General features: G+C 34.7%; 1 protein-coding gene across 1 annotated transcript; it reads right to left on the bottom strand.

Moving 5' to 3' along the window:
* Nucleotides 1-1,199: 1,199 nt before the first annotated feature.
* On the bottom strand, nt 1,200-18,753 carry LOC139493915 (uncharacterized). Its single transcript, XM_071282073.1, has 8 exons — nt 18,669-18,753; nt 18,386-18,462; nt 17,601-17,672; nt 16,689-16,788; nt 16,411-16,440; nt 14,207-14,362; nt 1,805-1,936; nt 1,200-1,274 (listed from the first exon to the last, which is right to left on the bottom strand). Coding segments are annotated over exons 1-8 (618 nt in total). The 5' UTR covers nt 18,718-18,753; the 3' UTR covers nt 1,200-1,272.
* Between the last annotated feature and the right edge of the window lie 626 nt (nt 18,754-19,379).

Genomic DNA, 19,379 nt, shown 5'->3' with positions numbered 1-19,379 from the left:
TGGTTTGAATTCAGTAGTTTCAGTACTTTTAAAATATGTCTTAATTGTCGATATAGTCGAGTTACTTGTGGTAGGTCTACAGGGATTTTGTTATATTTTGTGGTTTTTCATTCTTGTTTACTTTTTGGTCCTCCATGATCTTCCCTTATATGCAAGTTATTTTATTTTTTATTTTGCATGTGTATGTAAAAGTAAAAAAAACCAGCTTCATTTATATACAATACAAATAATAACCGCATTAAACACAAGCTCAAACATCAGATCAACCACAAGCTCAAACACGAGATAAAACACACAAGCTCAAACACGATACCAAACACAAGCTCAAACACGAGACCAACACTAGATCAAACACAAGCTCAAACACGAAATCAACCACAAGCTCTTACACGAGATCATACACAAGCTCAAACATGAGATCAAACACAAGATCAATCACAAGCTCAAACACGAGATCAAACCCAAGATCAAACATAAGCTCAAACACGAGATCAAACACAAGATCAAACACAAGCTCAAACACAAGATCAAACACAAGCTCTAACACGAGATCATACACTAGCTCAAACATGAGATCAAACACAAGCTCAAATACTTGATCAACCAAAAGCTCAAACATGAGATCATAAACAAGCTCAAACACGAGACTAACACTAGATCAAACACAAGCTCAAGCATGAGATCAAACACAACCTCAAACAAGAGACCAACTCTAGATCAAACACAAGCTCAAACATGAGATCAAACACAAGATCAACCTCAAGCTCTAACACGAGATCAAACACAAGCTCAAACATGAGATCAATCACAAGCTCAAACACGAGATCAACCACTAGATCAAACACAAGCTCAAACATGAGATCAAACACGAGATCAAACACAACATCAACCACAACCTCTAATACGAGACCAAACACAAGCTCAAACATGAGGTCAAACACAAGCTCAAACACGAGACCAACACTAGATCTAACACAAGCTCAAACACGAGATCAACAACAAGCTCTAACACGAAATCATACACAAGCTCATACATGAGATCAAACACAAGCTCAAACACGAGACCAACCACAAGCTCAAACATGAGATCAACCACAAACTCAAACATGAGATCAAACACAAGCTCAAACATGAGATCATAAACAAGCTCAAACACGAGACCAACCACAAGCTCAAACACGAGATCAAGCACAAGCTCAAACATGAGATCAATTTAATTTAGTCAAAAACTATCTTCATCAATAAGCCACTCCATTAATGAAACAACTTTAATCCTGAAATAAAAAAAAATGATTACAAAAGTACATAAAAAAACTTATTTTACAAATATTGCTAAATTTAGACCTTCTTGTAAATTTAAGTTATTTGTTGCAATGCAATAACATAAATACGAAGTCCTTTAATTTGTTTACAAATTTAATGCTGAACACTTTCCCGTAAATAGGTATAAACAAACTTAGAAAAGTAGACCTGAACCCATTTGTTAAAAAGACAGATCAGAGCCAAGACGAACATGTAGTGGATTTGGTTTTCGTTTAAAAATTTGTACACACGCCGTCATTTCGGGGTTCCTCTGTTGTATGCGATATGCGCCTTCATAACTATGCGGTATTAGTTTTATTCAGTGTTGATGACCTATAGTGGATATCCTTCTACGGACTTAAGTTCCATGTCACATCTTATTTTTACATGACTTTTCATTTTGCAACAAAAATAACAAAAACATCTCGAGATCAATATAGATATATGTTTTAAAAATCTTAAATAAATATTATTAAGAAAATAATAAGAATTTGATACTCACAACACTTTTTGCACGATTTTTTACAGAAATACTGAGCTTCCTGTCTTCCACAAACAGCCGACAGAAATGATTGGTCATTACAGTCAATCACGTGATCTTCGCACACCAATGGCTGTTGAGTAGTAGGAGGAGCTGAAAAAGGTGTGTTTCGATAGTTTAGTAAATTAGCATCCGACAGCTAATTTCAAATTAATGAATAAAAGAAGATGTAATTCTCATGAGAAAACATTATAAGGACAAAAATAACAACCAGACACATAGGGGGCAACATATGAATTTCAACATTACACTATACGATATATAATCATGCAGACTACAAATTGATATTGTCAGATAGTGATAGATAAAAATCGGACTTCTCACACCAATTTTCAAAAACAAAGGAAGTAAGAATGATGCAGGAAATTACAGAGGAATAACAGTGCTGCCTGTAGTGAGCAAAATAATAGACACAGTGCTTAAAAATAGAACACAACCATCAGTAAAAGCCGTACAACATAAATATCAACGTGGATTCACAAGTGGTTCAGGACCAATGAACTCAGCACTACCAGTGGAAGAAGTGTATCGTGAAGTTCATGACGGTGAAACAGAAGCACAAATAATACTACTGGATGCAAAATCAGCGTTTGACAAAGTGATACATACCCATATGATGAGAAGAGTGTACCAAGCAGGTATCGAAGACAAACATTGGTCACTAATAAGTAGTCTGCACCAAAACGCTGCCAGTACCATCAAATGGGGAGGAAATATCTCTGAGTGCTTCCCAGTCTCATTGGGTGTTCGTCAAGGTGGAATACTCAGCACGGACCTATACAAGCTCTACGTAAATCCACTACTAGACAGATTGGAAAATTCAAATCTTGGTATAAGGATTGGTAATATAACATGCAATGCCAGCGCCTGTGCTGATGATATAGCTTTAATGAGTACAAAAGAAGACGACACACAAGTGCTGATAAATATGGCGCACGATTTTGCGTACATGGAAGGCTATGAGCTACAGCCCCAAAAAAGCGTGGCGTTAAACCTCTTGTCAAAAACTCATAAAAAGAACAATACCAACGAGTGCACATTCAACATTGGAAATAACGTTATGCCAAATGTCAAGCAGGCACTACATCTTGGAATAATTCGAACAACATCAATGAAGGAAAACGTTACTTTAAATGTGGAGGAAAATATCAAGAAAGCTAGAAGAAGTGCATACGGCTTATTTGGCGGTGGTTTCCATGGACATAATGGACTAGACCCAGAAACACTGGTACACCTGTTTAAAACATACATTAGCCCTGTGTTACTCTACGGAATGGAACTATTACTACCCAAAACAGCTATGCTACTTCAACTAGAAAAATTCCAGAAAAGATTACTGAAACAGCTGCTTTCACTTCCCACATCAACTCCAGACCCGGCGGTGTACATACTATCAGGAATACTACCCGTCGAAGCGCAAATTGACAAAAGAGCACTGGGATTATTTAACAACATCTGTAACCAAGATGAAAGCAGCACGGAAAAACAACTGGCGCGGAGACAAATCAGTGTTAAATCGCTGGACAGTAATAGCTGGTTTATACAACTCAAAAAGATCCTTTCAAAATATAACATGGATGAAATCAACACCTACCTTGATATACCTATGAAGAAAGAAAAATGGACCACATTGATAAACCGAACTACCCAAAAACATTGGAGCGAGTCAAAAACAAGAATGGTTCCTTACTACAAAGGCCTACAACACCTAAATTACACGGAATTTCACCAAGGGAAGCTACATCCTCTACTAAAAATCAAATGTCAATCAGCTAGAGACATAGGAAGAATTCCTCCAAAGCTAAAAATGCTAACCGGCACATACATTTTGCAGTCACACAGAATCAAAATGTATGAAAATGAAACAGACCCGATCTGTCTTATATGTCACCAAGGAGACGAAACGCTGGAACATTTTATCCTGGAATGTGAAGGGTTAGCCGATACTAGGAATTCAATTATGGATGAAATTAGTGCCATTCTGAAGGATTCAAGAAATGTAGACTTTCATAAGCAATCATCAAAAGTAAAGATGCAAATTCTACTGGACATTACAATGCTGCGGGAAAATCTAAAACTAGATGCACAACTAATGGCCGAAATTGAATATTGTAGCCGCCGACTTCTCTTTCTGTTACACACCACCAGATATCGTTTTCTGTCAAAAGGATGGAAAAAGGACAAGAAAAACGTAAAGGTGTAATAACCAAGAATCAGTGCTGTGAACAATGTGTAAATAAACTGTATATATTAAACCAAATTCGATGGTATTGGACTGCACTACACGTATATATAAAGCACACAGGTGGAGGATATTGCTGCACATGTTAGACATACTGGTGCCTATGAAGACACTGGTGTGGTTCTCCTATATAGGAGGTTAAAGATACAGAGGTAAGGTAAGGATAGATACGAATGTCGTTCGTTGCTCTCTGTACTTATGGTTTTCCCGTTTATTGTCTGGTTATAAATCAGGCTAGCATTGGATTTTTTTTTTCAAATCAAAGCAAATAGTCGCGGTCATATTTATATATTAAAAAAATAGACCTTTTATTGAAAAGACCCAATAGCACTAATGATGTAATGGAACAATTACTCATTAAACTTATGTCAATATGAGAGAATAAATCGAGAGTTTTCTTCCCCTTTGAACAGTTTTCATTATATACAAGTGTGCGAAAAGGAAACAAATAAAACATAACACAGATATTGTAACGTTCCGGGGTTTTCTTGTCAGGATATACACCAGTAGTTACTTTTGTGGGTCTCCGGTGAAGGAAGTAATAATAAAATCATAATGGAAGTTCGTTAATTGTATTATTTCTATTTAACCAATATCTCAAATACAGTGGTTCATGAAACAAAATACGTTAATAATTATTTACAATACGTAATACGGCAAGGTGCATTACTTGCACTAGGATTAATAAAACAATTGCTCTGTGCAAGAAGATTTACTTGGTGCACGGCATTCAAATACTCAGCGTACTCGGTGCAGCAAATCTACTTGGTGCACTGCATTCAACTTGAATACTCAGCGTACTCGGTGCATGCAATTCTACTTGGTGCACTGCATTACTTGGTGCATGAATCTACTTGGTGCACTGCATTTAAATACTTTTACCAAGCAACTTTACTTGGTGCAGCAAATCTACTTGGTGCACTGCATTTAAGAGAGACTTCTAACTGCATGGAGGTTGTTGGAGAGAATCTCAACGTAGGAACATGCGTCCCGTATTTTATACTACCTGTGACGTAATACACAAGTTATTCCTAAACAAGAACACGTAACGTTACATTTGGCGCGCTATACTGAAACTAAGTATAAACAAATACAAAATGAATAATTACACATATAAATAGAGTCGATATATAGATTTAAAGAAGTCAGCATATAATATAAGGTCAAAGTAAGCTATTTCTTCTGTAAAATACGAATCCGAATACAACAACGGACATCTGCGTGTATCGATCAAGTGTGGAACGGAGACAACAGTAAAAATATCAGCTTTCAAATCACCGGGGCGTAACACTACCCCCTACCTTATAGAAAAAGGATTTGTCCTCAAATATGAGAGTATGTATGTCTTGCAGATGTCATAATATAATATAATATAAAATAAACACAAAAAGTCTCACTTTGTAAGTCTCTTGGTGTAAGATAAAACAATAATGTTTAGTAAGAAACACTTCATAGAAATAGAAATATAATAATCCATCATTCAACCATGCAGGTATTTCCACTCTTCAGACCGCCTTCCTCTTCCTGTTCATTGTCTTCTGTAAAAATGTTTATTATGATTCGATAACATATATCCCTCTTGTGGTGAGATATCAAAGTTCAATAAAATGCTGTACACGTTTCTTTAGTGATATTCATTAAATGGTTGACTCGCCGCCTCAAGTCTAGTTAAAATCAGTTTATATGTACAATTCTTGTTATGGTTTGCACATAAACAAAATAAATACTTAAATCCAGTCGCTGATATTACAATTCGATGTCCAAATAAGCAATAGTATTCCACAGACAATATACCAGTCACAGGACCATACTAAAAATTCCCCAATACTCCACAGATATTCTCATCACAGGACGTACGGGTAACACCCTTAAAATATATAAGTCTTCCACAGACAATCTTTCGTCACAGGAACCGACTTCAAAAACAACATTAGCAACAGCATTCCACAGACAATATACCAGTCACAGGACTATACTGCTCCTAAAATATGGTATTTCACAGATACTCGATCACAGAATATACACATACAAAATCACCGGTACTCCACAGATATTCATCACAGGACGTACAAGTAAAGCCCTTAACATATATAAGTTTCCCACAGACATTTTCCGTCACATGATAACTTACGAAATACAACAGCAAACATTCTACTTATTCATGATAACATGAATATATCAGCGACAAGAATTACTAACAAACCATTCATTGATTTGTATTTAGTCTATGTAACTTACGTCCGACACAATAGCATAAAAATTGTCTGGTTCCATGGCCTCGTTTTTACTCATGGAGCTTGACTTATGCTATTATTTCCGCATCGGGTATAATTACACAGACAATTAATTATTTCTGCGTGCAGTTTGTTTTTATTGTATAGTGGTAGTTTGGACCACTACTAGTTCTTGCAAATTTTACTTCAACAGCATTAGATCAACGACAGGAAGACAACAACATTCAGCAAGCTTTTGTTTCTACTTTTCAGCATATTTCTGCATTACATTCAAGAATTAGATATTTAAAACATTTTAAAACATAAATATTAAAACACATAATACGAAATCAATATTTATAACTTTATAAGTTATTCTCTATAAGGACAAGTTTTTCTGACATGTCCCTTTTCACCACAGCGAAAGCATTTATTCTTTGACTCAACAGACATTCCAGTGACAGCATTATTTAAGCTATGATACCGTATTCTATCTGCTTGGTTAAAAGTATCAAATCTAATAGCTAAAATTTCAGCATCATTTATATTTTTAGGCCTTGCTTCTCGTATTCTAAGACGCATTTCGGGGTCATTTAATGAATCTATAAACCGATCCAAAGCCAGTATATCTGTTACAGAGGAAGGAGCACCAGGATAAGCACATCGAGTCATTTTTTTTAATATCTTGACTGAGGGCAGATAGGGATTCATTATCTTTTCTTACTCTAGTCTGTAACTGTGCTCGGAATATCTCAGACCTATGAACTGAACCAAATCTATTAAGAAGGGCATCAACTAGGCTATCAAAATCACGCCTTTTAAACTCGTTTAATTCATTTAAAATGGCTCTAGCACCACCTTTCAAACTGCTAGCCAGACAGGGTGACATTGTATTATTGTAATGCCGACATTCCCCCCTTTTTATAGTAAACCTATGTCTGTATAGTTTCTCGAAATTATTGAGGATAAAACGATAGATGTTAGTGAGATGTCTAATGTTACAAGTAGTGTAAGACTTGTCATTGTTATTTTGGCTGTTGTTTTCATGATACGACAGATTTGTGTATGTTAGTTTGTTAAGAAGTTTTAGTTCACGTACTGATTCCGTATTTTCGCGGTAGTTACCTTATTATACTATAAACTCAAATAAAACTGTTGTAATGATCTACTAATAAATTTAAAGTCGAAACCCATCTTTATTGATGAAGATCAATCGTTGTTTACAAACAGTATCAACATTACGGGAGTTTCCCTAATATGATCCATGGTTGCCGATTGGTAAACAATATGTAACAAGCTCTGTCATTGGTCAGTCGAAAGTATAAATACCAAAACAACACCAGAAACGACGGAGTGTTGGGTTGACAAAGCTGGAATATGTAGCTTATTGAACGTTGCCTTTGTTTTAATTTAAGGTTCTCGGTGCTGGTGCTAAGGGTGCCGGTAACGGTGCTAAGGTTGTGGGTGACGGTGCTAAGGGTGCCAATGACGGTGCTAAGGGTGACGGTGAGGGTGCTAAGGGTGCCAATGACGGTGCTAAGGGTGCCGGTGACGGTGCTAAGGTTGTGGGTGACGGTGTTAAGGGTGCCGGTGACGGTGCTAAGGTTGTGGGTGCTGGTGCTAAATCAGGTTGTCGGTGACGGTGCTAAGGTTGCCGGTGCTGGTACCAAGTCGGGTTGCAGGTGACGGTGCTAAGGTTGTCGGTGCTAGTGCTAAGTAGGGTTGTCGTGACGGTACTAAAGTGGTGGCTGACGGTGCTAAAATTGTTGATCTCGGTACTTAATATTTTCGATGTTTTTATTATACCAAGTTGGTGTGGTATAAGGTGAAATATGGTAGTAAAATCTTTATATAGAGAGATTTAGACTTGACTGTTGAGAAATATACTAGTGTTGTATGTCGAAGTAAGACCAATCATTACCGGGAACTCGACCAGACCAGTGACAGAGCCTGCAAGACCCAGTCTCTCCAACGGAGATTATTTATTTTCGTACTAATAAAATATGAAACTTTATTTATTTAGATATTTTATTTCATAACCACAGTGTAGATACTATTCTGTACGCTATCCGGAAGTCGCGATTTTCGAAGCGAGAACTTTCTGGATCACATTTTAAATTTGATGGGTATACTGAATTAAACGGTAAGTTGATCATCTGTACATTGCTTAATAATTAATTCAGCCGACATCGATATTCTCAAATGGTTAAGAATTAAATTCCGCACATTCAATATTCGTGTCTTTGCCTTAATCAAGAGATTTTCAAGTGCATCACTAAGAAAAATCAGTCGGCGAACATAAAAACAATCTTTTTGCCCTCTTAGTGTACAAATTAACGTAAAAACCAGACTTAATTAACTCAATGAAGTATATTTCAAGTGGTGGTAAAAGTTTCAACCAGATCTTTGAAGCAAGAAATAAGAAAATTACACTTGTTTGAATTTCTCACTGTACGATCAGTCTCGCTTGTTTATTTTAAAACTGTATGATCAGTCTTTATGTCACTGTATTCTAGTGGTGATTTCAAAGTTATTTACGATACATTAGAAGGTGGCATTTTTCTTAATAACACAAATATATTTCAATACATTCACATCCTGAAAACTTATGAAACATGTTTTAGCTTGATAGGGTGTACTCGACTTACTACATTAAGTATAAGGATGTTGAAATGTTTCTAAAATAAGAGGAAGGTTTGATGTATACTAGTATATAAGTTTCAGAAATGTCCTCCGTTATACTTAAAATTGTACAAACACACAGATTTAGTTGTTATATAAAAATGCATGTATTTACACACATTCGAGGCCGTACTGTAGCCTATAATTGATCACAGTTCCTTCACTTTGTTTAAGATGTAGAGCTATATATATAAAAAAGATGTGGTATGATTGCCAATGAGACAACTATCCACAAAAGACCAAAATGACACAGACATTAACAACTATAGGTCACCTTACGGCCTTCAACAATGAGCAAAGCCCATACCGCATAGTGAGCTATAAAAGGCCCCGATAAGACAATGTAAAACAATTCAAACGAGAAAACTGTCTTTTTGACACTCAATTGTACACCACTTTGTCAAGCGGAGGGTTATAGTGATAAAGAAGTCCGTCTTTCCGTTCGTCCGTTGGACCGGTACAATATGTTTCGCCGGTTTTGTAAGCTCATCTCCTCATAAACGACTTAATATACATTGGGGGTTCCGGCCATTTTTAAATGGAGAGGGGTTCAATCCAGGAGAAAAGGGGATTCCAAATATATGTTCCCATACAAATGAATTGATAGTTAAAAAAGGGTTTCAAACTGCCGGATCCCCTTTTTTTGAATCCGTCACTGATATAACTATTAATTAATCTAATTCGGATTCCTTATCATAAATGATAATGACTGTATTGTGTACCGTCTATTTCGAATTTTAGTAAAAATCTTTTATGGGGTTACTTTATATAAGATACGGACTTGAACATTACATTATATGGGGGCACCCATCAGGTATTTCCAACACCTCCTAAACCAATCATTAAAGTTTTCTGAAATTGCTCTATTTTTACTCGATTAATGCATTAAGGACCTTCTATTTCTGTAAACCCCTACGCAAAGCTGTCTTTATCCATTTTTTGTTATTTTAAAAGACAAGCTTGATTTATGTTATCATCAATTGGTCAACGGCGGACGGTGTAAATAATCTTTAAAAATGTAATAGCTAAACAGATAACTGTAACGATACACTATTACAAAGTCCACAAACGAATCATGTATTACTTTTTATGCATTTGATTTTAAATAAGACTGATGGAACAAAAATACAATTATTTTGCCGTCTAAAAAATTCATCAGAAATATATTTGTATTGTCTGATGAAAGTAATTACACGTTATAGTTCCCTGGATAGTTCATAATATCACATATAAACGTATATACCTTCAAATTGCTGTTGTTTTTTCTTCAAAATCACGACTGGTCATACAGTCAAAAAATCTGAAATCGCTTCTAGAATACAGTCAGTTCTAGACTGATCGTACAGTAATTTATTTTGGGATCCTAAAGGAAAACATATTTTTTATGGGAAATACGAATATTCTACTTAAATACGAAAAGAATATTGAAACAGTATATATTTAACTGTAAACTGATGCACATATTTGAAATAAAAGATTATTTGCTTTGTACTACGAGAGCAAAATTGTCCATCGATTTCACTTTTTTCTACCAAGTTGATGTGATGCACACGTATATTTTATATTCTAATGCATGTTTTTGTTACAGTTACTCATATTTATGATGCTATATATACCTTGAAGATGTTCAAAGCACTTTGTAGATATAGGAGTAAACAAATGATGAGAAAAGTTACCGTAGGCAAAACCGTCCTGTTAGCCAGTTGGAAATCATCGCTTCGAAAATCGCGACTTCCGGATAGCGTACAGAATAGTATCTACACTGTGATAACTATATATATGAATACAAGTATACGTTTTCCCATTCTGTAACGTGTTTGGTCCGACGGTTAAAAGAGGACGTCGAACCTTTCACTTTACAGATCCTTTAAATCCCTTTTTCTTTGTGACCCTGTGTTCTCTGGTGGCCGACTCTAACACCAGGGAGGCGGCGTTACAATTTAATGTAATGCCGACATTCCCCCCTTTTTATAGTAAACCTATGTCTGTATAGTTTCTCGAAATTATTGAGGATAAAACGATAGATGTTAGTGAGATGTCTAATGTTACAAGTAGTGTAAGACTTGTCATTGTTATTTTGGCTGTTGTTTTCATGATACGACAGATTTGTGTATGTTAGTTTGTTAAGAAGTTTTAATTCACGTACTGATTCCGTATTTTCGCGGTAGTTACCATATTATACTATAAACTCAAATAAAACTGTTCTAATGATCTACTTATAAATTTAAAGTCGAAACCCATCTTTATTGATGAAGATCAATCGTTGTTTACAAACAGTATCAACATTACGGGAGTTTCCCTAATATGATCCATGGTTGCCGATTGGTAAACAATATGTAACAAGCTCTGTCATTGGTCAGTCGAAAGTATAAATACCAAAACAACACCAGAAACGACGGAGTGTTGGGTTGACAAAGCTGGAGTATGTGGCTTATTGAACGTTGCCTTTGTTTTAATTTAAGGTTCTCGGTGCTGGTGCTAAGGGTGCCGGTGACGGTGCTAAGGTTGTGGGTGACGGTGCTAAGGGTGCCGGTGACGGTGCTAAGGGTGCCGGTGACGGTGCTAAGGTTGTGGGTGACGGTGTTAAGGGTGCCGGTGACGGTGCTAAGGTTGTGGGTGCTGGTGCTAAATCAGGTTGTCGGTGACGGTGCTAAGGTTGCCGGTGCTGGTACCAAGTCGGGTTGCAGGTGACGGTGCTAAGGTTGTCGGTGCTAGTGCTAAGTAGGGTTGCCGTGACGGTACTAACGTGGTGGCTGACGGTGCTAAAATTGTTGATCTCGGTACTTAATATTTTCGATGTTTTTATTATACCAAGTTGGTGTGGTATAAGGTGAAATATGGTAGTAAAATCTTTATATAGAGAGATTATACAAATAGTCCAAATAAATGACAACTTTTAGACTTGACTGTTGAGAAATATACTAGTGTTGTATGTCAAAGTAAGACCAATCATTACCGGGAACTCGACCAGACCAGTGACAGAGCCTGCAAGACCCAGTCTCTTCAACGGAGATTATTTATTTTCGTACTAATAAAATATGAAACTTTATTTATTTAGATATTTTATTTCATAACTATATATATGAATACAAGTATACGTTTTCCCATTCTGTAACGTGTTTGGTCCGAGGGTTAAAAGAGGACGTCGAACCTTTCACTTTATAGATCCTTTAAATCCCTTTTCTTTGTGACCCTGTGTTCTCTGGTGGCCGACTCTAACACCAGGGAGGCGGCGTTACAATACCACACCAACTTGGTATAATCAAAAACATCGAAAATATTAAGTACCGAGACCAACAACTTTAGCACCGTCAGTCACCACCTTAGCACCGTCACCGGCACCCTTAGCACCGTCACCGACAACCTGATTTAGCACCAGCACCCACAACCTTAGCACCGGCACCCTTAGCACCGTCACCCACAACCTTAGCACCGTCACCGGCACCCTTAGCACCAGCACCGAGAACCTTAAATTAAAACAAAGGCAACATTCAATAAGCTACATATTCCAGCTTTGTCAACCCAACACTCCGTCGTTTCTGGTGTTGTTTTGGTATTTATACTTTCGACTGACCAATGACAGAGCTTGTTACATATTGTTTACCAATCGGCAACCATGGATCATATTAGGGAAACTCCCGTAATGTTGATACTGTTTGTAAACAACGATTGATCTTCATCAATAAAGATGGGTTTCGACTTTAAATTTATTAGTAGATCATTAGAACAGTTTTATTTGAGTTTATAGTATAATAAGGTAACTACCGCGAAAATACGGAATCAGTACGTGAACTAAAACTTCTTAACAAACTAACATACACAAATCTGTCGTATCATGAAAACAACAGCCAAAATAACAATGACAAGTCTTACACTACTTGTAACATTAGACATCTCACTAACATCTATCGTTTTATCCTCAATAATTTCGAGAAACTATACAGACATAGGTTTACTATAAAAAGGGGGGAATGTCGGCATTACATTATAATCCCAACCATTAACTTCAGCTAAAATTTGAAATTGACTGAGATATTCTTCAATATCATCAGTACCATCATAGGGTTGCGGTTTCATATTACTTTGTGTTTTTGTGTAACACCAGCATGATATAAACTAGGATGAGATTGCATACCCCTTGTATTTTGACTATTACTAGTATTGTAATTTTGATAACTGCATGTTTCAGAAATTGAAGGTATACATGTTGTATTCTGTGGCGGTTTTTGTTCTTGTACTGCATGTGTTTTTATAATTTTAGCTTCTGGAGCAATAATTTCTGATCTTTCAGATTGAATGTGATCAGATTTAGACTTTTGTTTATTAAAATCTTCTCTTAAATTAAATATTTCTTCTTTCAACTGCGTGATTTGATTTTGAAATCTGTCTTCCATCATAGAAAGATTTGCTGCATTTTGTTGTGTCACCATATGAAATGTATCTCTTATCTGATTTGTGAGTGATTCAGATATGTCTCCTACTGCAGGTGAAATAGCTGGTAAACTATTAGATTGATTAGCTGTTTCAGTAGATTCATAAGAACTCTGCGAACGTGTTCTCATTTCATGTGTATTATTCACGACTGTATCATCACTAGCAATTGATAATCTATCTGTTGGATAAAATTGAATTAAATCTGACTGCAAAGAATCATCCATTTTAAAATGATTTTATTTTTCAAACTTCACCAGATAATTTTTTTTAATGATTTAAAAATTTTATATCCCACTTCTGACACCAATGTAACGTTCCGGGGTTTTCTTGTCAGGATATACACCAGTAGTTACTTTTGTGGGTCTCCGGTGAAGGAAGTAATAATAAAATCATAATGGAAGTTCGTTAATTGTATTATTTCTATTTGTCTACGTTACATTTGGCGCGCTATACTGAAACTAAGTATAAACAAATACAAAATGAATAATTACACATATAAATAGAGTCGATATATAGATTTAAAGAAGTCAGCATATAATATAAGGTCAAAGTAAGCTATTTCTTCTGTAAAATACGAATCCGAATACAACAACGGACATCTGCGTGTATCGATCAAGTGTGGAACGGAGACAACAGTAAAAATATCAGCTTTCAAATCACCGGGGCGTAACAATATTAAAAGATTGAGAGACCAAAACCCAAGCATAATGAGGAAGTTGAACTCATATCCTCCAGAAGGGTAAGCAGCTTCTATTCACAATAAATCATTTTGCACAAAAAAATAATACGTACGGCATAATCCACATGTTTTTTTGCATTTTTGTCTCAAATCATGTTCTTTGCACACAAGACGCACAGTGTTTGGATCTTTACAGATTGGGATATCATCATCTAGACAAGCTTTGTTAGTTGAAATAGTGGTTGTACTAGGAATACTGGTTGCACCGCCTGCAAAAAGACCATATCTAATAAAATCGATTGACTGACTTTTTATCAATTTATAGTTACCTTAACTCTTTCCCTTTCATGCATTTTAGACCTTTACTTATCGAAAATACATTATCGAAGTTTTAATGAATACAGAATTCGCATCAATGGTCATACACATGCCATGTTGGGCTCAAATGAAAGATAATTGGTAAAATATTGCAAAAAATTAAGTTTGAAGATAATTCGTCATTTTTTGGTCACGTGGTATATTTCCAAAAGTCACGTGACTGTTGGAGAAAAAGTGAAAAAATACGAAATCCTTGGGCTAAAAGTCGTGCAGAGACATATTGGTGGGCTAATAGGGTCAGGTTTTGATGGAAACACAATGCCTCGAGTCTGTTGAAGCCATATAAGTTATCATAGTGGTATAAATAGACGCATAACGTGCTATAGGCCTTGAAATATCGATGTCCGTAACATTCAAAATAATTGATTTTAGACGCTCTTTTTGTCCGATTTCATACTTGGACCCTAGTTATTTGTCTAATTCGTTTTCAATCAATCAGCAACCTAAACTTTGTTTTTACAAGGGAAAATTCATTGAATTACCAATGCTAGCTTGATCTGGGACACCCTTGACCGAGCCCGATGGAGCAAAGGGGGTAAAAAAAGGGGGGGGCAATTTTGCACACACAAAAAAAAATTCGTAGGTTTCCTTTTTGAAATTGAAAGTTAAGTTAAGTTACATTTAATATAGGAAATTATTTTTCCAACTCCGGCAGTGAGATTCGAACTCTCAATCTTAGCGCCTTGGAGTAGATCAGCGTACCCCTGCGCCACTGGCATTGTACTGATTTTATCGAAATTTAAATACTTAAGTCTACTACTACGGAAGAAATTTAAAAAAAATAAAAATAAAGATTCTCACCCAGTTTGTTTTCTTTTTGGAATTATGTGTTCAGATGATAATTTTTTATTGCCAAATGCATGATTTTTACGCAAATCTAGGAGGAATCCACTCTTTAAACTGTCATTTTTTCATTGAAAAATACATGTTCCTTTATTCAAACAAAAGTGTTTTCAACTTTAGTATACCGCAACACTTACGAAACCATGTTTTGTTACATCTATTTCAACTTTGCAAAAAAAATTCAGAATATTTTAGCGGTTTTTGTCTCTTTTCTCATAATATCTTTAAGAAATGACTTCAGATTTTTAGCGTAATTCAAGTTTGTGATTGCGCTGCTACACTAAAAATTACATTTGCAACTAGTGTACAAGTTAGAAATATTAGTTTAATACTATTCTTCAAAAACGCACTGCACAGTTATTGAAAAAAGACATAAATCCTCTTAAAAGAGCAGTTTTCTTTGCACTTCTTTTTGAGAATATCCCTCAAAATTCGAAGAAAAATAAATGGTTTTTACAGAAAAATTACACATCAGTAAGGGGCGACTTGTTTATTAACTAATAATGATAGAGGTTTGATGCACATGAAATCGAATTGCTGGTTATCTGAGGATTAATTTGAGCCCTTAACCACATCTGTACGTCAGCAAATGGCGATTAAACAAGTCTAAATGTCCCAAAAAAATCTTGAAATTGGTTTCACCGGTAAGCTGTACCGGTGTGAAAGGGAGAGGGTTAAAGCATACCAATTCCAATGCTAGCCTTCCACGAAAGTTCTTTATTAAATGCAAAATCAAAATATCAAACTTTTAGCTGTTTTCTTGAAATGCATATTTGCTTTTGGACATTGGTATATAAACTATATAGAGTCCAGTCAACAATTATATGTTGATTTCTATAAATATTGGTATGTAAGGCTTCTTGTCACACCCATTATAAGTATTGGTATGTAAGGCTTCTTGTCACACCCATTATTAGCAAATTATAGTTCTTTTATTAAGTATTTCATGAACGGGTTCGGTAACTGTATTCTCAAACTTATAATAATTTTGTGAACTCTTTAAGCGTTTTGTGTTGAAATAGTAATATGTATTTCCCTTTACTATGCCACAGAATGTTTGTTCGTCCAATCTTTTAAAATGTCAGGTACAACTTACCACAAATCCCGCCAGGACATAACAGATCCTCTACAAATAAATACACAAATAAATATAATGCAATAGAAACACATTAACAAAGTGCATTTTATTCTTGTAAAAAGTAAATGCGTGTTTGAAATATCAAGTAAGTTCCTTTATTTCAACATTATTCAATTATTTGTATTTTAAAACCCGTTGATTTCCACTGACAGGTTTTGCTAAGGCAAACTAATAATACTCGCATGTTGGTATTTTGAAGGTAAATGTAAATAACATGTAAGATGTAAAATAATTACTGTTACAATTGTCTGTATCGCAGCACTTTGTTATTGAGGAAGGTGAACTCACTAAGATACGACGTCCAACACCGTGGACAATATTGAAGTACTGACAAGTCTAAAATATAAAAAATAGTCAAGAACTGACACGTCTGAAATATAACAAATATTCATTTATTGACAAATATCCAGGTACTAACAATCTGAAATGTAAATCTGATATATATGCATTATAAAGCAACATATGTTTTAGTAGTACAATACATAATCTTCATATAGATATTATTCATTTGTTTATTTTCGAAATTGCATTTTTAAACGTTTAATTGGTTGTTTTATAAAAAATTTTGTGGGGAAGGAACTGTTGTTTCTTGTTTTTCCTTTTTTAATGTTTGTATTTTGTTTGTATGTTCTTTTTTTTAATTTTATGTTAGCTAGTTTCTTAAAGTTGTTATGCCACATTTTATTTGTGTTTTTATTCATTTTCATTTGCTGAACACGAAGATTGATACAAGACAAGCTACACATGATTTATTGCCTATCGCACGAAAAGCCACAACTAGTTCCAGGAAAGTGTAAACAAGTAATTAAAATTTAATGTGAGGAAGAACTTATTTCAAAGAAATCAAGAAGTAATTATTGGTACTTTTTAGTTAAAAGAACATTATTGTAGGAACTCAATAAGCTTAAAATATTGATAGGATCTGCTTTAATTCTTGATAAATGAGCTTTTATAAGCTATTGATGTCTAAAATATACCCCAAAATGGGTTCTTTATAGCATAATGTTTTACCTTGTATAAGAGAAAAAACTAGAGGTCCAAAAATTTGTAAAAAAAAAAAATTCAAAGCTCACATAAGTACATCAATAAGTGTGACTAACAAAGTTCTATATCTGCTACATTAAATTATGAAAAAAGATCAATCTTACCGACTTTGAAAAACAACCTAGGTTGAAGAACAGGTCTCCATTCAACTTTGGATTCTGTGAAACCATACATATCTGTGAACATTATTGATATTTAATTTAACTTTGGATTATGTGAATCAATACATATCTGTGAACATTACTGATATTTAATTTAACTTTGGATTCTGTGAAACCCTGCATATCTGTAAACATCATTGATATTTAATTTAACTTTGGATTTTGTGAAACCATACACTCGGTTAGGGTTTGTAGCTCGGATTTGTTTATTTCTTTATATATTTAGTAATTTCAAACAGCGGTATACTTCTGTTGCATTTATTTACAGATATGTGATCATTATTGGTACTGTATAATATATACACAAATGTTCTATTATGAGAGATCGCACAATTCAAATTAAAATATTTAAGACATTAAGGGTTTTGAGCAAAGTTGGATGATCAAGTATATTTTGATTAAAGTCCCCTTTGTGTGAAGTGAACATATTATTATACACAACACAAATGTTAGATTTTCTATGATTATTCGACTAACATATGAAGACAAAAACTCTTATCACTACACCAAATAAAATGTGTAAAACAGGAAATTTTACGGGCATAATGATTACCTTTGTTTGTCAAGAAAGACATTTAACTAGCATTTGTTAAATTCAGAGTCTTTGGTGAAATCATTGACATTTTTATTACTTCGTATGACTCATTATATATATGTATACTAAGCAAAATACATTAAACATGGTTCTGCAGTTTTATAAGAATAAAAAGGAAAGATTTAAGACTTACCTGACCTGCCTGGCAGTTTGCTGTCTGGTAGCAATGTGCAGGCTGATCAACAGAATCACATTTGTAACAGGTTACAGCTGTGTGAAATCAAAACAAATAAATAAAGATATAGATATCTACAGATACTGTTATCTACATATAAATACATACATTATAGATACCAGATTAACACTTTTACTCCAGACTACCATTTCAACTTCCAAAATCTCCTCGGTTACGCTCTAATCGAAAAGGTTCAAAAATAAAATACGAATTTGAAGAACGAAGATATATATATACATACCAACAGACAGATGTAAGCAAGTAAATCCGTACAACAGAAATAAAAGCATATTGATAAGACCGTTATAATAAGTTCATCTTATCTTGTAGTTTATGTGTGTATGTATAGTTCATTTAGTCGTACTTGTAAAATCTTATTTAACCTAAGCATAGAAATACATACCATCAAAGGTAATACACATGGATATTTAAAAAAATATACTCTTAATATTGTTTAACTTGTAATATAAAACAATTTGGTAAAATTGATCGAAACAATATTCAAATATTAACCGAACAGTGTAAAATACCTAACCTTCGTACCACGCTGTTTTACGTACAGAGGGTTTCCATATTCTTATTAAATTCCACTGAAAAAGGCACCAATAGTATACTGATATTCAGCGGTCATTAATCGATAAAACCCAAACAAATCCGGGTTACAAACTTAACCCAGGTAAACACATCAACTACATGTATAACAGAAAAAACAACGGAACAAAAAAAAAACCCCTAATAATCTGCAACAAATACAAACGCCAAAATACATAGAATCAGACCGTAAAAGATACCAGTTTTATTTTAAGAGAATAGCCTTTATAACTTTGACATAACATGACATAAAAAAATTACTTCATTAAGCTTAAAATCGAACCCTAAGTTATCTTCAAGTTTGCACACATCATTGACTCTTAAACATTCTTATTTGGTCGTGCTTAATGTAGGTACATCT

Source organism: Mytilus edulis, chromosome 11 (assembly GCF_963676685.1).
Source record: "Mytilus edulis chromosome 11, xbMytEdul2.2, whole genome shotgun sequence".
NCBI classification, from domain to species: Eukaryota; Metazoa; Mollusca; class Bivalvia; order Mytilida; family Mytilidae; genus Mytilus; species Mytilus edulis.
The sequence above is the reverse complement of the archived record's forward strand: the minus strand, read 5'-3'. Positions and strand labels throughout refer to the sequence as shown.